The 20,522-nt window shown below is 37.2% G+C and overlaps 1 protein-coding gene across 2 annotated transcripts in view; it reads right to left on the bottom strand.

Moving 5' to 3' along the window:
• Positions 1–2,771: 2,771 nt before the first annotated feature.
• Positions 2,772–20,522, bottom strand: part of LOC120722694 (scavenger receptor cysteine-rich type 1 protein M160-like) — a 34,085-nt gene continuing 16,334 nt past the window's right edge. Inside the window, exons 1-19 of one of the 2 annotated variants that reach the window (XM_040013781.1) lie at positions 16,007–16,097; positions 14,658–14,978; positions 14,359–14,454; positions 13,491–13,706; positions 13,193–13,372; positions 12,923–13,077; positions 12,590–12,734; positions 12,035–12,343; positions 10,705–11,010; positions 10,123–10,419; positions 9,450–9,758; positions 8,557–8,853; positions 7,994–8,266; positions 7,418–7,584; positions 6,880–6,988; positions 4,414–4,602; positions 3,875–3,967; positions 3,158–3,307; positions 2,772–3,072 (exon numbers count right to left, since the gene is read on the bottom strand). In XM_040013781.1, coding sequence (XP_039869715.1) covers positions 2,888–3,072; positions 3,158–3,307; positions 3,875–3,967; positions 4,414–4,602; positions 6,880–6,988; positions 7,418–7,584; positions 7,994–8,266; positions 8,557–8,853; positions 9,450–9,758; positions 10,123–10,419; positions 10,705–11,010; positions 12,035–12,343; positions 12,590–12,734; positions 12,923–13,077; positions 13,193–13,372; positions 13,491–13,706; positions 14,359–14,454; positions 14,658–14,978; positions 16,007–16,067 — 3,858 coding nt within the window. In that variant the 5' untranslated portion in view covers positions 16,068–16,097 and the 3' untranslated portion in view covers positions 2,772–2,887. Of the gene's footprint in view, positions 3,073–3,157; positions 3,308–3,874; positions 3,968–4,413; positions 4,603–6,879; positions 6,989–7,417; positions 7,585–7,993; positions 8,267–8,556; positions 8,854–9,449; positions 9,759–10,122; positions 10,420–10,704; positions 11,011–12,034; positions 12,344–12,589; positions 12,735–12,922; positions 13,078–13,192; positions 13,373–13,490; positions 13,707–14,358; positions 14,455–14,657; positions 14,979–16,006; positions 16,098–20,522 lie in introns of those variants that run through there. The other variant, XM_040013780.1, reaches the window with a different exon arrangement.

Raw genomic sequence — 20,522 nt, forward strand, 5'->3', positions numbered from 1 at the left:
TCCTATAATACCTGGTGGGCCGGTCTCTAGTCAAAATGCCTGGAATGATTTTTTGTCCCAGTCCAGCCCTGGTCAGGGAGGGGCAGTCCTCTTGGTTGGGGGTGACAGGACAAAAAACATGCTGTGGAAGAGACCCAGAGGTTAACAATAACTGATAATTAGGTTTAGAGTATAAACGTATTGTGGGTGAAAAGAGGTGAGAGAAAGAGAAATGCTAAGTGCATCATGGGAATCATGATTGGGAAGAATGGCCTTCCAGATCTGAACCTGAATGGTGTTCTGTTACCACAGTTTTTCCAAAATGAACAGCATGTTCGACATAAGGGTGTCCATATGTACACATGGCAACAGGATACTCTAGGCTGCAGGTGGATGATCTATTTTGTAATTATATCATCAAGATCTGCAGCCATATGTTCTGGACACTCGATTGAAGAGAGGTGCTGAGCTGTCAACTGATCACCATCTGGTGTTGAGTGATCAGGTAGGGGAGGATGCTGGACAGACCTGGCACGAGCTCTGGCAGTGGCTCAGTTTGGGAGGAGTTCAGAAAGGCCATAGAAAAGACTTTTGGACTGCCTCGAAGAGATTCTGGCAAACTATCAGGTGACTCAGGAGGGGAAAGTGGTGCTATACCTGCACTATGTATAGTGCGAAGGGAGCACTGCTGACCTCAACTGAGGAAGGAATACTTTGAGGACCTTCTTAATCCCACTCATGTCTTCCATAGAGAAAGCAGAGTTTGGGGATGAGGAGGAAACTCATCAATCTCTGGGAGGGAGGTTACTGAGGCAGCTAAACAACTCCTTGGTGGCAGGGCCACTTAGGTGGACGAAGTTGGACGATCTGATATCCTCATGTTGGTGTTGTTTCCTCGTCATCATAAATAATGTTGTTCCAGGTTCAACATCGCAAGTGACCAATCACCTTCTCCTGACATCATCCGCGACCTCGAAAAAAAACAAATCTACTTCACTTGCGAGAAGAGAAACCGCCTCTGTAAGGACAATATGTATAATGCTTACTGTTTATTAAAGAAAAGTATCCTGAAATGCAAAGAATTCAAGTTCCTGGATCGGCGGACAGAAGCGGTTTCTCTTCTCGCAAGTGAAGTAGATTTTTTTAAGGCGGTATTTTTCAAAGGCACAAAAGGGGGACGTCACAACAATGTGACTGGTCACTTGCAATGTTGAACCTGGAACAACATTATGGAAAGGTGCCATCTGAGGTTGTGTGTTCTGGGCATGTCCTACCAGGAGGAGGCCCTGGGGCAGATCCAGGACACACTGAACAGATTATGTTTCTTAGCTTGCCTAGGAATGCCTTGGTGTACCCAGAAAGGCTAGAGGAGGTGGCCAGGGAGAGAGCGGTCTGGGCTTCTCTGCTTAGACTGCTGCCCCTGTGTCCCTGCCCTAGATACGCGAGGGGGGGGGGGGGTGATCATCTGCATAGCAATAAAAATTTATGCTATGCCCTCTAATAAAACTGCCTTGGGGACGTATGTATAATGTAAACAGAATGGGTCCTAGCATAGAAACTTTTGGAACTTCATAATTAACCACTATGCATGAAGAAGACTCCCCCATTGAAATGAACACATTAAAGTCTATTAGATGGGTATCATTCAAACCACTGCAGTTCACTACTTTTAATACCTACAGCATGATCTAATCTCTGTAATGAAATATTATGATCAACAGTACTGAGGCCAACTAGAACAAGCACAGATAATAGTCAACTATCTGATAATTTGTGACCTTCACTGATGCTTTTTCTGTACTGTGATGAGTTTTAAATCTGGCTGAATAAACCATTCCTCTGCAGATGATCAGGTAGCTGTTTTATAACTACTCTAAACCCTTTATAGACTTTATAGACTCTTTATAGACTGCAGTAAAGGTTTATCATATTATCATATTTCTTCATATTAGACAGATATGCATCGCTTTCTGGAGAAGGTCTGGAGAAGGCTGTATCTATTTCAGCTTCAGCTACACCATGATCCCTCAACAAGGCCTCTGACAGGGATGCTAGATGTGATGTTTACACGAGATATGAGGGGCACTGCTTACAAATTAGTCCTCTTGCTTGTATCGCTGTCTCTCTTCTCAGTGGTCTTCTAATAGCTGCGCTAGCTGGTCTGTCAGTGCCTTAGCAATGACCTTATTCATGTTAACATTGGTAGCAAGCAATGACTCTAGCTTTGATCACCAGGAGAAATTATTAAGTTATTACATAGAACATTAAATTGTGTGATAATGAATTTTTATTCAAAACACTCTGAATCGAAGCATTGATTTTAAAAAAGAAAGAAAGAAAGAAAGAAAGAAAGAAAGAAACAAACAAGTCAACAACCTAAAAGAATGGGACATTTTATTTTCAGTTTTAGAACTTCAGAGACTCTAAAACCGACATCTTATGGATAAAACGGCTTATTGTGCTGTGTATCAAACTATATATAGCATACATAAAATACAGTTTGATACTCAACATCTAAACCATTTCCCAAATTCCTGAGTCTCTGAGGCATCACTAGAAGTACTTAAAGGTTAAAACCTAAAAATGTAATAATTATAAAAGATTTAATTATAATAAATGTTACATATGAAACACTGTAAGGATGTTTATAAAAACCTTACATTCAATTATAGGTTTACAAACAAACAAAAAAATAGAAAGATAGAATACTAGTACTTAACATTCTTTTTATATATTATACATTTCAAGTTTTTTGCCAAACTTTATCAAAAGACAGATTTTGCTACTTTTTACACTGAGGTTTTGGGTCAAATTGAATTTTCTTTTAGCCATTTAAAATAATATCATTTAAGGAAGGCAAATTTTACATGATCTGATTTTTTAAGTAGGTGCTAAAGCCATATTTGGCTCACCCATCCACATCTGGCTCTAGGTAGTCCTCATCTCTCTCCACCAATCCTGGGGCTGCTGTGTTTAAGTCATCAATTGTTTGGGAGCTGTTGTGAACCTCTGCTGTAGTCTGTGCAGTTTCAGTAATCATACCAATGTCGTCATAACTTTCCTGTGAATCTTCCTCTTCGTAAGTCACCCCATCTGTCACAAAGAAAATCAGATTGCAAATGTTAAACATTGATTAGTCAAAACACTGTGATAGTGCTAGTACTTTCATTATGGACACCTTCATGAACGTTGATGTCTCGGGCAGCAGGAGCAGTCGTGCCTGAGAAGGTCAGGGGTCGAGCCTCATCTGCTTCAATATCCTCATAAGGTAAAGAGGAAACACTTTGCCCATCTTTCTCTGAGATTATTTCCGCCTCTGATCTGACTCCTGAATGAAAAATAACATGAGAACACAAAAAAAGTTTCCCCCAAAACGCCCACATCTCAGATATGTGCATATTTTTAATGAAAACTGAACCTTGACTAGTGCAGTAATTTGAAATCTGTTTTATATCTCTGTTTAGGCCCACGCTGAAAGGGAAATTGTGCACCTTTAAGTGGACATCAGGGAGAAGCAGTAGCTCAAGGCAAGAAGACAACATCAAAAAGTAAAGCCAAATTTAATTCAGGTAAGGTTTTCATTTCTATAGCCAGAACCTCTCAAGTTGATGATATAGTGCAATTAAGTAGACATAACTTCAATTGGCGTATTAATATGTAATAATGATTAATATTATCAGTGTAAAGTATAACAGTGTTTTAGGTATTACTGCTTCTTAAATTACTACATCATTACCACAATACAAATAATGAGTTTTAGTTATGTACACATGTTTAAATGACACTAAAATCTAGACTTTGATTAGGATTAATAACACGAATATGAAAAAACTGAATGAATGAACAAAATAATCAATCAATCAATAAACAAATGAATGAATAAATGACACACTACCATGACTGAGGTCTTCCATCTCATTTTCTTTGTCTATGACATCCTCATATTCCCCACTTTCAAACTCCAGTTCTTTCCCAGGCAGCATTTTTGCTGAAAGATTAATGTATTACACATTTACTGATAGAGTACATAACTACAGCTGTCTAACCAATGCACTGTGCTATTGAACCAGTGATGTACCAGTGTACCAGGGTACAACACAAGACAAGGAAAATCGCAACACACGCATAGGTTTGGGTAATTCTACACGTTTTGTATGTACATTTTCAATCAAGTAAGCAATCTTCGACTTTGCTAATGTGCTGCTTGTTCAGTCAGCAACAGTGACTGTGTTATTTAAAATGCTGTCTGAAAAGCACAGAGAAGTCAGAATTCAGTCAGTATGCTGAAAGACTGCCCTCTTGTGGCAAAAAGCCTCCAACGCCTTTTTCTTTAAACTTGGATGATGAGGATGGATCTCATGTTCAGTTTAGTTTTTGATACGTTCTAAGGTAATTTGTTAAAAGAGAAACAAGCCATGTAATAAATATACTCACATGAAACTTTGGACTTCCTGGCTCTCTTGACACAAAATCGTATAAATACAGAAATCAAAATTATTACAACAAGAAGAAATCCCACACCCACAATAATAGGTGCTATGGATGTAGAAGGAGGTGGTGAGGTTGGTGAGGGTGGTGGGGGTGGTGAGGGTGATGTTGGCGTGGGAGTCGGTTTCACATAGCCTGAAATAAAGCAAAGCCACTTAGGTGTTTCTGGATCAATTCAATTCAATTCAATTCAATTTTATTTATATAGCGCCAAATCACAACAAAAGTCGCCTCAAGGCGCTTCATAGATACAGAGAAAAACCCAACAATCATATGACCCCCTATGAGCAAGCACTTTGGCGACAGTGGGAAGGAAAAACTCCCTTTTAACAGGAAGAAACCTCCGGCAGAACCAGGCTCAGGGAGGGGCGGCCATCTGCTGCGACCGGTTGGGGTGAGAGAAGGAAGACAGGATAAAGACATGCTGTGGAAGAGAGACAGAGGTTAATAACAGGTATGATTCAATGCAGAGAGGTCTATTAATACATAGTGAGTGAGAAAGGTGACTGGAAAGGAAAAACTCAATGCATCATGGGAATCCCCCGGCAGCCTACGTCTATTGCAGCATAACTAAGGGAGGATTCAGGGTCACCTGGTCCAGCCCTAACTATATGCTTTAGCAAAAAGGAAAGTTTTAAGCCTAATCTTAAAAGTAGAGATAGTGTCTGTCTCCCGAATCCAAACTGGAAGCTGGTTCCACAGAAGAGGGGCCTGAAAACTGAAGGCTCTGCCTCCCATTCTACTTTTAAATACTCTAGGAACAACAAGTAGGCCTGCAGAGCGAGAGCGAAGCGCTCTAATAGGGTGATATGGTACTACAAGGTCATTAAGATAAGATGGGGCCTGATTATTTAAGACCTTGTATGTGAGGAGCAGGATTTTGAATTCAATTCTGGATTTAACAGGAAGCCAATGAAGGGAAGCCAAAACAGGAGAAATATGCTCTCTCTTTCTAGTCCCTGTCAGGACTCTTGCTGCAGCATTTTGGATTAGTTGAAGGCTTTTCAGCGAGTTTTTTGGACATCCTGATAATAATGAATTACAGTAGTCCAGCCTGGAAGTAATAAATGCATGAACTAGTTTTTCAGCGTCACTCTGAGACAGGATATTTCTAATTTTAGAGATGTTGCGCAAATGGAAGAAAGCAGTCTTACATATTTGTTTAATATGTGCGTTGAAGGACACGTCCTGGTCAAAAATGACTCCAAGGTTCCTCACCGCGTTACTGGAGGCCAAGGTAATGCCATCCAGAGTAAGAATCTGGTTAGATACCATAATTCTAAGATTTTCAGGGCCGAGTACAATAACCTCAGTTTTATCTGAATTAAGAAGCAGAAAGTTAGCGGCCATCCAGGTCTTTATGTCTTTAAGACATTCCTGCAGTTTAATTAATTGGTGTGTGTCATCTGGCTTCATGGACAGATAGAGCTGGGTGTCATCTGCATAGCAGTGAAAGTGTATGCTATGTCTTCTAATGATACTGCCTAAGGGAAGCATGTATAATGTAAACAGAATTGGTCCTAGCACTGAACCCTGTGGAACTCCATAATTAACCTCAGTGTGTGAAGAGGACTCTCCATTTACATGCACAAATTGGAGTCTATTAGATAGATATGATACAAACCACTGCAGTGCAGTACCTGTAATACCTACAGCATGTTCTAATCGCTCTAATAGGATATTATGGTCGACAGTATCGAACGCTGCACTGAGGTCTAGCAGGACAAGCACAGAGATGAGTCCACTGTCAGAGGCCATAAGAAGATCATTTGTAACCTTCACTAAAGCTGTTTCTGTGCTGTGCTGAGCTCTGAAACCTGACTGAAACTCTTCAAATAAACCATTCCTCTGCAGATGATCTGTTAGCTGTTTGACAACTACTCTTTCAAGGATTTTTGATATGAAAGGAAGGTTGGAGATTGGCCTATAATTAGCTAAGACTGCTGGGTCTAGAGATGGCTTTTTGAGTAAAGGTTTAACTACAGCCAGCTTGAAGGCCTGTGCTACATAGCCGATCATTAGAGATAGGTTGATCATATTTAAGATCGAAGAATTAATTAATGGCAGGACTTCTTTGAGCAGTTTTGTAGGAATGGGGTCTAAAAGACACGTTGATGGTTTGGAGGAAGTAATTATTGAAGTTAACTCAGAAAGATCAATTGGAGAAAAAGAGTCTAACTTAACATCAATAGTACTAAGAGTAGCTGTAGATAATATTACATCTGTGGGATGATTACTGGATCCAGTCACAGTGAGAGCTGTAGTTGGTTCATCATGTTTATCTGCACCACCTCAAGGTAAGTAAGCTCAGAGTTACAGATTTAAAAAAAAGTATCTTCTCTGCAAAACATGTGAAGGAATATTTCTGAAACCAATAGAACATATTAAGAAAGGATTCATGAATTCTCTTACCGGGACAAATGATTGTAGCTGGAGAAACGTTTTCACAGGAACGTTGTTTGACAGAGCGCTTGATGTCCATGGTAACATCAGTGAACTCCAGTGTTGTTTCTAAGTTGACCTTGAATCAAATTTAAACTTTTTCACATTTAGAGATACAGCCAGAATAGAAAACACTGAAATTTCTCTGGCAGTAAAAAGCAGGCCGGACTGAAGCATCAAAGCAACACACAGCAAAAGAAGTCACTAGAAGTCCAAACCAAAGGTAGGACAGTCCATTTCTTTTACGTTTCTGCAAACTTTGTGTCAGCAAAGTGTCCAGTAAGTTTTTAACTTAAAAATCTTTGAGCATTTTGTATTTAGTCAGCTAAACCTCCCATACATTTCTTTCCATTTCATAAACCTAAATAATATAAAAGTCACATTCCAGTCTTCATTATTAGATTTAAATAAACTGAAACACAGAGCCAGGAAACTGTCCATGATATTGGTTTGTAGCATACGAGATAAATTAGTGACCGGTTTCAAGAAACAGAATGTAAAGATTTACCTGTTTGTCTTCCGTAGAGCCGCTATGGTTTTCTTTCTTAATCTCTTCACAGAGCTTTCTCTCTAACACTGTGGAACGATTAAATGGACATACTCTTTCCCACTTATCTCGATAATTGACTTCAAGGACACCTCCATGTTTTTCAGCGGTGCGGAACTTTACACTTTCTGTAAAAGCAAAGAAACTGTGTTTAAAGAAGGAAACAAGCTCATCCACTTCTGTCTGGCAAATATGATGTTAGAGATGGTCTGCTTGCGTTCATAATGTGTTTAAAAAATGAACAAAAATAACTTGTACATTTTTTAAATTTTTGAGATGACTTTTCTAATGAACAAGCCAAATGGTCATTGTTACAGAAACTGGAATAAGTTCCTTAACGATGGCATAAACAACTTGAAAATGTCATTTTTATTTAAAAAAAAAAAAAAAAAAACTTTCCTTTTGTAAAAAGAAAGAAAGAAAAATTACTCAAAGATAATGAATTAAAATACTACCATAATTAACAGAGGACATACATGTATGTACTGTATATAGGGATGAGTTTATGGAAAGAGAGGTGTATGGACTCACACTTACCACTACAAGTAATGAACACCACATTTGTGTCACACTTTCCTTTAGTCCTCCTGCACTGGCCAATGATGGAATGGTACTTTTCACAGCTGACATGGTAAATGTTACTCGAACCCTTTGATGGAGCTTCGGGTTCAGTGAAGACAGCATTGCCACAAAGATTTTCTTGGCAAACTTTGTGTGCGTAGGATAGATCCCAGTTACTAGCACACACTGGAACGCCATCTATCCTCACTTCCCCACGACAGCCCTGTGAAAGGCTGACACTGGGCTCCTCTGGGAAGGAAAGCAATAAACACTGCAGTCAAGTATTGATAAAGACATAAAGCACTGAGATAGAAGTGATCAGTTAATCTTCTCTGCACTGCAAAGTCAAAATATGAAGCACAAGTCCATAATCAAATAGTTCATTTAAGACTTTTAGCTTTGGTTTGTTACTTTATCCAGTGTATCTGGAATAATTCTCCTTCACACTCCGAGTGTCTTGTTTCACTCTTCAGTGTTTCCAGTGCAAATGTAAAAAGTCTGTGATCATTTAAGATCAGTCCTGCTGATATAAATCTTACTTTTGCATTCAATAAAGACGGGCTCCTTCCTTGAGGGTGTGGTTTTATTTTCACATTCCCAAATGCTTCCTGGATTTTCACCACAGCTGAAGCTTTTGTTCCAAAAAGAATCTATTTCAATTGTTTGGGGGTGGATTTTATTTGTTGATTGGTATCCACCACAGTCCATATCCTGGCAAAGCTTTTCCTTCTCAGTTTCATTGAAGTTTTCTCTGGAAACAGCACTGAGTCCCTGTCTCCAGTGAACCAACACTGTTCCACTACAGGCCTTTTTGTCAGGTACCATCGTCCTCCATTCTGAGACAGACAAGAGAAATAAAAAGTTCACAAAACATGATGTAACCAACAGGATCTGAATGATATAAATAACACACTCTGCACACAGAAATGACATTATGATCCTGCATCAACTTAAAGTTTTACACTTTTGAAGTTTAGCTACCCTTCTGACTGCTGTGTAAATAAAATGATTTTATAGAGTGATAACAAAGAGATGACAACTGATGGCAGCGATATTTCTATAACCATCAGACTGCACAGGCCAGCTGTTTCCAGCTGATTCCAGACATTAAGTGAGTCAGACTGTGTGGCAGAGCCATACTGGTGACATGGACAACAAGCAGAAAAGAAAGAGTAAAACTGAGTAGAACAAATATGATTAATGGAGGTGAGGATGTTAACATTCTACCCTTTATTGCACTAAAAGTAACCTTTGAAGGCGAGCATGTCAAAGTTTGAACGCAGCATTATTTTTATCTCAATATTTTTCTGAAATACAAACTAGTCTCAGTTTGTTTCAATTTCAATTCAGTTTCAAAGCCTTTATTTTAAAATTAGGCTGAAGGAGCAAAGAATAATTCAGAAACTGCTGACACAAAGATCATTATACACACCAGAGCATCGGAGGCCTCTGTGTTTGCAGGCAGCTGTAGAAGCAGTAATACTGCTGCATGCAGATAATGGACTGTTAGCATTTGCAGTGCAGTTTAGGTTTGAAATGGCTAATTTATCTGCTGGTGCAGGTCCAAAGTAGGGAAGAGTCTCGACAGCATCACCACATTTAAGCTCCTGACAGATGGTGTTTCCATTGTTAGTGTCTTTGAGAGCATCCTCGCACACAGGGATCCACTTCCCCTCATACTCCACCTCTACGTTTCCAAAACATTTGTAACTGGGAATGCTAAATCTGGGCTTGACACTACCTGAAACAAATTAGTAATGTTGTCACTTTATTTTTAATTATCCATCATAGTCGTAGTGAAAAGATGAAAAGGTAACTTCAGAAAAATTCAAATTTGCTTCTTTAACACAAAAAGGATTTGAAGGAATATTTAAAAACAGATTCATGTTAAAGCAAAAATCAGTCTCTTTTTGTTTTTTAAATTCTGGTATCCTGTAACTTAGTGACAAAAATTCAACAATCCAATAAACTGCAACAATAAAACTGGCACTTTTTTCCAAAGGAGGCAAATTAGTTGAAAATGAAACATTCTGCCAAGGAAAGTCACAACATTTATTATATGTTTGCAATCTAAAAATAGTTTTTTTTAAAAAACAATTAATTACCTGAGCAAACAACATAGGCTGGTTTTTGTTTACAGGACTTATCATTGTCCTGGTTTTTGACAAAGATGCTCTGTGTCAGGTCAGTAGTCTGATTTGTTGGGTGTAAACTCTTAAAGAGGATATCACCATCTTTGGGACTGTTGTGGGCTTTTATGGGCATCCCACAGTTCAGCTTTTCACACAGCTTCACAGACTTGTCTTCTGTCCAGGTGTCTGCACACATATCTCCTTCCTTCTCTTCTACATGAATCCTGACTTTTCCCCAGCAGCTGTTCGTCAACCTCATCTCAATATTTCCTGTTGTGACATGAAAAAGTTAAATTTAAGAGGAAACTAGTATCAGCAGATATTTCACAACTTCTTAGACCAAGCTAGGTTTCAGAAAAAATAGAAAATAGTAGAAATTTGATTGAGAGAAAACAAGGAGGTGAATGTACATCTATGGACATTAAAAGGTAAAGTCTGTTATAAATAAATTGTGTCCTCTGAGTGGATCACATTACAACTAGTGACACAATAAATCAATTCCATATTGACCTTATTCTTAGTTTTATACTTTAACTCCTTCATATTTCACATTACCTGAACATTTCACATAAGCAGTAGAATTATGGTGGTCAGGAGGCAGAGGTGTAGTTCGGTTACACTCAAAAAGAGACTTTTTTCTGGATGAGCAGCTAAAAGAGTTTTTCCAAACTTTATTAATCATATCAGCCCTAGAATTGAAAGAAAAGTTTGCAGCGTTCCCACAATGCATCTGCTGACACACTGTGTCTGCAGACTGTTGGTTCCATGTCTCTTTAGACCCAGAGAGCCAGTAGATTTCTCTGCCATGCTCTATCCCCACGTGACCAGAACAGGTTCCACTTAAAAACACCACCTTGTGACCTGATGGACACAAAGAGAGAAACATGATATGTAGTAAGTGGCTGTGCAGGTCGTCTACCTGTTGAAAGGTCAGTGGTTCACAAAGACATAGACACAAAAATAGGAAAGTGGTGCATAAATACATACTTGGTGAAAGAAGCTGAATGGAGATATACCACAGTCTGGGCTTATTCCAGCATAACTAAGTGATTATTCGGGGTCACCTTATTGAGCATTAATTATAAGCTTTATCAAAAGGAAGGTTTGAAGCCTAATCTTAAATGTAGACAAGGTGCCTGCCTACCAAATCCAAACTGGGAAGTAATTCCAGAGGAAGAGGGGCCTGAAAGCTGAAAGCTCTGCCTTCTATTCCACTTTTAGGAACCGTAAGTAGTCTGTAGTCTGAGAGGGAATTTGTTCTAGGGATCCAATGAAGAGAAGCCAATAAATCACAAATCTGCTCTCTACTGTTAGTCCATGTCAGTACTTGTGCTGCAGCATTCTGAATCAACTGTTTTTTACTGGCGAATTTAATTTTTGGCCAATTTAACGTTTATAAGGTTAAAATGTGCTTAGTTTTATCTCTATTTATAGGCAAAAAATTAGCATTGTCTGTAAGACTTTCATTACTAAGCATGTAACTGTGCCAAAATAATCTTTTAATTAAATTTTTGTGTAAACAGTCAAGTATTTTAAAGAAAAAAAATGTTAAAATGGAATGAACAATGAAAATTAAATTGTAGGCATGGAAGGACTTTTGAGCCTGAAGGAGCTGTAGGAATAAAAAGTGAAGTTAACTAAGCTGAGCTTTTCTTCTGACTGACATTGATGAACGAAAATGTTGTTTTCCTGGTTTTAACAATTTATCATATTTTAGTGTGTCTGCAGCTTTTCCTGTCTTGATCCATCTTCACCAATATCATCTGTGACTTGTTCAGCAACTAAAAGACCAAAGATATAGACATAAAGCCTTCCTTTAAGGAAGGAAATTGTTTTTCTGGTTGATGTCACTGAAGGGCAGAGAAATAAAAAAAATAACACTCACCCTCACAGGTGATTCCAACTGCTTCCGTTTCCCGATCCGAAAATTGGTTGTTTGAGTTTTCTGTTAAACACTCAGATATCTTTGATATCTTCTTATTTCTTGGACACGTTATTGACAGGAAGCTACCAGAACCCTGACTGAATTTTTCAGTTTTGCCTTTTTCCCCACATTGCAGTTGTTTGCAGACAGCTGCTGATTGAGCGTCTGTCCATCCTTTTACAGGAACTTTCTTCCACTGGCCCTCATGCTTTATCTCCAATCTTCCAGCACATCTTCCAGGACCATCTGCCAGTTTCACCTCCACACTGTCTGTACCACGACAATAAGAGATTTATCAGCCACGAAACACAAAAAGAATAAATATATTAAATTAAACTCTTACTGAACACATTTTGGAAAAATAACATCAGAATTTAACAATGTCACAATTTCACTGAATGAAGTAACTCATTTTCTCTCTCGTCATAGAATTTATTGCAGGATTTAAAATCCCATTATAAAAGCAGACAAAGGCCATCAGCAGCCACTCTGTACATTTCCACTGCTGTATCTCACCTGAACACACCACATAAGGTTGGTTTGAACACTGGATATTGTTGCCATGCTGAGACTGACAGTGCCACAGTGAGGACTCTCTGCCTTTGCAGCTCACATGGTCCATTATCCCTCCTGAATTCTGATGTTCTTCAGTATAAATCAGCTAGAACAAAGCATTTATGAGTTTGCATTATTTCATTGATAATCATCCAGTATTAATGGTGCACGTTAGTACACTTATCACAATAAATCCAGTAGCACTGCTGTATGGACAGTTTCTGATACATGAACGCTCTGTATCCATGTATCAGAACAACAGGTAACTTATGGTGAGTAAACTTGAAAACTCACTTCCCCACATTCAAGCTCCTTGCAGACCAATTCAGCTTCAGTTTTAGTCCAGGTGGAGGCACACACAGGATTAACTGAATCATTCACTTCAATATTAACTCTACCATAGCACTTGCTGTCTTTACCAGAGTGCTTCAGAACTACTTTAACTTTATCTGAGAGAGAGAGAGAGAGAGAGAGAGAGAGAGAGAGAGAGAGAGAGAGCAGTTTTACAGTGTGAAGTGTTTGCTTGGAAGTTGTTTGTGTTGGAATATAGATGTGTTGAATTACCTGTGCATGTCACATTAAGGTTTTTGTTTGGGCTGAGAGAGTTACCGCAGTGCATTTGCTGGCACACATCAAGATCATAGTTGTCCTGTTGAACAGGTACCCAGTTGTTATTTTCTTCTTTTTCCAGCTGCCCAGAACACACATTTGACGGATTTCCTTTGAGCTGCAGTCTCGTATACCCTGTTCATAAAAACACTTTCTGAATTCACCACCATATTTAATATTTAACAGTTTTTATCACAGCTTTAAAATCGGTTTACATAATGTGTAAGTGTGTGTGTGTGTGTCTGTGTGTTACCTTCACATATGACAGAAACAGGTTTGCATGATGCTGAATTGTCCTGTTTGCCACTCACACACTGCCACAGATGATCTGGGTCTGCATTTTTAAAGGCTGAACAATCGAGCTCCATCTTTGATGAGCTTCTTTCACTATCCATCCATTTTAAGGTAAGAATTTCTTTGAATTCACCACACCCGAGATTTTTACACAGAAGATCGGCTTCTTTTTTTTCTTTAAGAGAGAGGAATTATATATTCTTTGTTAATCAAAAATAGTGTACAACATTTTAAAATGTGATCGAAGTAGTACACCATTAAATAAGAAGAAGAATCTTTCACAGTAGTGGAACTCTTCTGTCCTTTGAAACACAGAAGATATTTGATAGTAGCATGAATCTGATAATTTAGCACAAAGAGATTTTCTTTAGTGTGATACTTTAGTATTTCAGGCTTAACAAGACAATGTTGAAGCTTCTAATTCTGCGACTATAGTGTTTGAATATAAAAGTATCAATGGTGAAAAGTAACTTTCCTTAAGTATCTTCATTTTTATTTTCGATTGGGATTATACATTAAATATATCATCATTATTTGTCTTAGTGAAAATCTTCACTGAATGATATTTTAATAAGTAACTTAATTACAATCATTATTGGAAAATATGAGTCAATTAAAATTTAAAACTATCTGACATTAGTTTAGAATTTATTTAACCATAATTGCATTACGCTGATCTTAAACGCTGTTTCTAAGTTGCTGTGTATTGTTTACTGCATTTGCATTTTACTGAGAAAAAGTTATCTTTGTTTCTCCTCTGAAGTTATGTACAGTTAACATTTAGAAAAGAACCTACAAATGTATACATGAATGAATCACAGTCTTACCCAATCTGTCTTTACAAAAGTAACCCGATTTGCCATCAATGGAGTACTGGACAGCTCCAGCACATTTGGGTCCATTCAGGCTTATTGTGATATTACCTTGAAGAGCACAATCATAAACCAGCCAAATACAAACACAGACAAAAAACCAACAAACATCACAATCGATCTTATCAAGTCATTTCCAATATAGTTAATGTACCTTAACAACCTTTAGCTAAGAGTCATTGTCACTGAGCTCACTAAAAAAGCCCACCAACAACAACAAAAAAACAACAGAAACAAAAATCTGAAAAACTTACTTGAACATGTAATTTTCTTCACTGTGAGCTTTGGGTAATGGCTGTAGTTCCAACCAGGATGTTTACATTCCCACAGAGCGCTCTCGTGTCCTTCACACTTCAGTTCATTGAGCCAGATCGGTCTGTCTTTAGAAGGCTTAACAGTATCTATTACTGAGTTCTCCACAGGTTCCCCACAGTGAGTGCTCTTACAAACCACTTTTTCAGTGTTGTTGCTCCAGAGTGTATCCCCAACAAAGCCCCATGTGTTGTTATGGTAGACTTCAAGGTAGCCTTCACATGGGTAGCCTCCTTTGTTTTTTAGAATCAGTTTGTCCTCAGCTAGGAACATACAAGGTTTATACAGCAAAGTATTATTATTAGAATTATGATTTGTTTCATGACTTACTTTTGGGAACTGCAAAGGATAAAATTTTAAACCTTTGTTTGTGCCATAACATCTGAATACAAGTAAAAATAATAATAATAATAATTTTTTGTTTTGTATGCCTTTACGTTTTACTTTATTATTGTAATATATTTAGCAAGATATTTCTAAACACATTGTTTTTGTGTATCATTATTATTATTATTATTATTATTATTATTATTATTATTATTATGAATCCATTAAGTCTTAATCCAAACAATTCTGCTTATAAAATTTCTGGGCGGTCGGAATCCAGCCGTCATGGGGAAAGAGGCAGATAACACCCTGGACAGGTCACCAATCTGTTAACATATGGAGAAACTTGTGTTTACATTACACACACAGTTAATTTAGATTTACCAATTAACCTACTGCACGTATGTGTTTGGACTGTGAGAGGAAGTTAGAGTACCCAGAGATAACCCATGCAGACTCAGGTGGCTGTGCCAGCTCCACACAGAAAGGATTATGCAAAAATCACAATTAAAAAAAAATGCTTAAAGTGGACCCCAGGCCAGATTGGAACCCGGTATTTTCTTTCACCGCCATGCTTCCCACTATGTTTGTTTATACGTCTTTATAAATAGAAACATACATAGATTTAGCAATGGAAGCTTTTAGCGGTTGTGAATTTTTGCCATTCTGTATTTTATGTTTAGCCCCACAAAAAAGACCAATTTTTACATTAAGCTTTGAAAGATATTGTAGCGAGTGTAAACAAATAACACTGATTGTTTTCTTTGTTTGAAATCTACATTCTAACTCTTTTAAAGTATTAATATTGTATACTAATTATCAATTAATTAATTTATTAATTATTAATTTCTATAGTTTTTTCCCCGTAAATTTCAAAGACATTTTAAAGACTCATTCGTAATTCAAATTCATAATAATATTTATTACTATTAATAACATCCAGAATTAAAGAAACTAAACTTACCTTGTGAGATCACCAGCTCAACGTGAGCGATGTGAAGAAACAGGAGCAGGAACCACATCATCACCACAGCTCATGACTTGAGAGTGAGACAGTCAAACGATGTGCTGGGCTTTATATTGCCGTGGCTTCGCCCACCAAAAAGGAAATGAGCAGCATACGCGCCAAAGTTACAAATATTATCTTAGGCTAAAAGAAAACTAACACAAAAGTGCTCTGATTTCATATACAATACCCTTTTCAATTTAAACTCACTATGATGCTGCGAAATTGAAAAAATGTTTAAACATATCAACGGTAGAACATACCGTCCATAAGAATGTGAAATTGGTCAACTATTGATAAAACATAAATTCAATAAAGTTGAATATCAACCTTTTTCAGTAATTCTGATATGTAAGAGCATTATGTCCTTAAATACAAAGGCTGCTTTAGGGAACAGCAAATACAGCAATCATCAGGAAAACCAAACATCATCTTAGAGAAATATCAGATTTTTTAGAAACGGGTCATTCCATCTCACATCAGCCAAATTTCTCCTTCAACTTGTCCATTTCACATAAACATTCTATTGCACAAAGTTTGAACATGTAAAACAAGTGCTGTGAAATTTTCCTTTATACATTGAGCCCCTTTCAGGCCATTGTTCGGAACATCTAAATCTGAAACCATGTTTGAAGATGAAAAAGTCTTTTAGAGAAAAGCCTACAATTTTCACTGGTTTTTCTTACACTCAGCATGAATCAGTTTCTGGTACAAATTAGCGTATTTTTTGTTATGGAGACCTGGGTCACTTGTCTCAAATTATGAAATTTTTTAGAACATCTTCTGTTAAACCTTCGACAGTTTTTATGTCAACTGTTGAACATACATAATGATTACTGTTAATTTTTTAGCTTTTATACTTTCCAAGATACATATTTAAAAAAACATAAATACAAAACAAACAAAAAAAAACCCTTTCGGTCCATTTCTTCACACATTGTTACAACTATTCTCGATGTAACTGAGGAAATATTTTGCTAAATATATGAATATTTGCCTCTTAGTCTAAATTATCTTGAGGGCAGTAGTAGGCAGTATTGTAGGTAGGCAGAATAGGTTTTGAAAATGAAAAATATACACATAATTAACAGAATATGATTTTGAATATTAACTGGAAAATTCAGGTTAGACTATGTACTAATTTATTTATTCATTTTTTGTTTGCATGTGGTGCAGCCTTTGATATTGTGACTATGAATTAAATGTTAAAAAATATTCTGTTTTAGCATTATCATGAAATATAACTTTATACTGTTCAAAATTGTGTGAAGTTGTATTTTATTCATGTGTTTTCAAATACGAAACTGCTTGAATTATTTCTTTTTTAATATATAAATAATGTTCGTCTTGTAATCGGAAGGTTGCCGGTTCGAGCCCGGGCTCGGACAGTCTCGGTCGTTGTGTCCCTGGGCAAGACACTTCACCTACCGCCTACTGGTGTTGGCCAGAGGGGCCGATGGCGCGATATGGCAGCCTCGCCTCTGTCAGTCTGCCCCAGGGCAGCTGTGGCTACAACTGTAGCTTGCCTTCACCAGTGTATGAATGTGAGAGTGAATGAATAGTGGAATTGTAAAGCGCTTTGAGGGGTCCCGAAAAGCGCTATATAAATGCAATCCATTATTATTATTATTATTATTATATATATGTATAATTTAATTAGCTAATACACAGGCAATACCCAAATACAGATACAGATCTTTGTCTTTAATATTCAGTAAACATTACCTTCGATTTCAATGTGCAAGAAAAATGCCATGAAAGAGGGTCAACAGGTCTTTTAAAAAATAGATGTGTAAAAAGGTATTTTATATATGAAGCTAAAATTAACAGTAATTTACACAGACTGTATATTCAAACTTTGAACCATATTTATTTATTTTTTTAAATAATCGGAGGTGGCAGAGAAGAAAATATTTACAATTTCTTTATGATTTGAGAGCCCACCCTGTTCTTTAAAATGTAAATTTGCATACATTCAAGTTATTCAATTATTTTCTGAGTTAAACAAGTGTACCATCTGAAAACTCCAATATTTGGGGGGGGGGCAGGGTAATCCATTAATATTTTTGTTTTTGTGTTACACGTGTCACATTCATCCTACTAAATGAGACTTAGAATTTAATATTAAAAAGTATTCTAAGTGCTTCATTTTACTGTACTTGGGAAATTCTGCTACATAACTTTTGGAAATTGTCCAAATTTGTCTCTTCTGCACAAAATGCAGAAAATTTGTGTAAAAATGTTGAAAGAAAATGACTTATGTAGCCTTATATATGTAGCCTTAGGAGAAGTAAATAGCTATCCATGCATATCATGATAAGCTGTCAGTACAGTTACTCTAATGATAATATCCATTCTGATGTTTACAAGTTTTACATTTGAATTTGCTTAAACTGTGGTCCCAGGTGTAAACTGAAAGTATGAGAGAACTGCACAGGGCTGTGGGTTTGTGGCTAGAGACTTTTCAGAGCTGTGACTAACTGCAAAAAATATTCTCAAGTGCACTTTAGTAACTTGCTAAACTACATTCACCACCAGGGCAACAAAAATCCAGGTGCTATTGGTGCCATTAGACAGAAAAGAAATAAGTCATTAAAGGAGTTATCTGTTTTTTAAGAGTTATCTGCTTGATGCTAGCTGTCTCAAAGGATCAAAAAACGTCATACTTTTTATACCGTGCCAAACATACGAAATGTACAGGATTCTGGGTAAAGTTGGAAGTTGTAACTAATGTGGCTGCAGTAACCTTCATTATAAACTAGTAAACCTCATCCACTCTGGAGTCCTGGCCACCAAGTAGTTGTTTAACTGCCTTTTGTGTAAAATTGGAGGATAATGTTAGGATTAATTGGAAGATATTAGTGTGGCGGCAGGAGTAATAATAGTAGAACAAGAGCCTATGCTTGCCCTTAATGCTGCATGTGCTAGAATGGTTACTGCTGTTACCCCAAGTGTTAGCAACTGCTAACTGATATACTTTTAGCATTAAGATTCATCCATCCATCCATTCGCTTCCGCTTCTCCTTTTCAGAGTCGCGGGGGGCGCTGGAGCCTATCCCAGCTGTCATTAAGATTATTTCTACTTTTTTCAGAAACTGTAGAACACAAGGAGGAACACATTACACACACCTATCATGTCTGTCTCTAATGTTACTGCACTGCTGTGTAAAAGTCTTTATTTTGCTTGGAAAATGGGTGCATGAAACATGACAAGATGGAGATACGGTATATAAGGCAAAAAGAGAGCATGTAGAATTCTCAAAAGCTTGAAGGTCAATATTTGATATGTCCACCTTTAGTCTTCAACAAATTATGAACTTGTAGTTTGAATATTTAGTATAGAGAAATAGTTTTCCAGGCTTTTTGAAGGACATACAAGGTTTTTCTTTGATTCGAACCAAGCTCTTCATATTGGTTTATGGCTCTATAACCCCCTTTTGCCACTGATTTTTACTCTAGTTCTTGTGTACTTTGGCATACCTCAACAGTTTTCTCCCTGTTTCCTTATGGCTTCCTGACAGTCACCCTTCCACTGATTAAACTTTGGTAAACAGTAAAAAGAACAACTGAAGTGGCAGGTGCATCAGTCAGGTCACAGATATCAGGTCTTTCCTGGATTTTTTCCTGTCTCTTGATGACATGTGTTTCAGATACTATTCATCTACAATAAATAATTATTTAGGCCTGAAACTTCTTCTCACCAAAAAGTTCTTTGGGACTTAGAGTGTTGCTGCAGAAATATTGCTTGATGTCTAATAAACTGCTATATTTATCAAATTTAATTAAATGCAGCCAAAGAAATGGAAACACAGCTAGTAACATGGTGTCTAAATATGCATTTTTATGCTCACTTGTATGTTACGTGTGGGCACAGTCGTTCATCCTTTGAGTTAGGTGCCTTTTTAAGCTTAAATGATTTACAGGTAGTTTAACAAATCAAAAAAGTGATGTCAAGGTTCGGAGTTAATACAAATACTATATCTTCCTTTACATTATTTTGCTAGTGTCTAAAAATTAAGACACTAATGTTAATGCAACATAAAGTTTTGACATCAGTGGGTGACTTTTTCAAATATGCATGCCCCCTAAAAAAAAGGTTGCCTTTATTTATTTATTTATTTATTTTTTAATAAATTGTTGGTGGGAAAATCTGTTTGATCTTACATCTAAGCGTAAGACTCACACAGAGGTGTCTTGACCACATTTACCAGTGACGTGATCAGAAATGAAGCATAACTGACACAACCATGAGCTCTAGTTTGGAGGTAGCTTAACAGAAATGAAGCCACAAACCTCTGGGTTGTATTTTTGAAACCAGAACGACTATCTAGGCAGGAAACTGTGATCACATACGCTTCTGCTTCAGATATATTCTCAGAAAAATATGAAAGTATCAACTCCTACTGTACCTGTGTTTAAAAGTTGTTGTTTTTTTAAATAGATCCTATATTGGGTTTTAATTTGCTTTAAACAT

This window comes from Simochromis diagramma, unplaced genomic scaffold (genome assembly GCF_900408965.1).
Source record: "Simochromis diagramma unplaced genomic scaffold, fSimDia1.1 OVJJ01000705.1, whole genome shotgun sequence".
Taxonomy (NCBI): Eukaryota; Metazoa; Chordata; class Actinopteri; order Cichliformes; family Cichlidae; genus Simochromis; species Simochromis diagramma.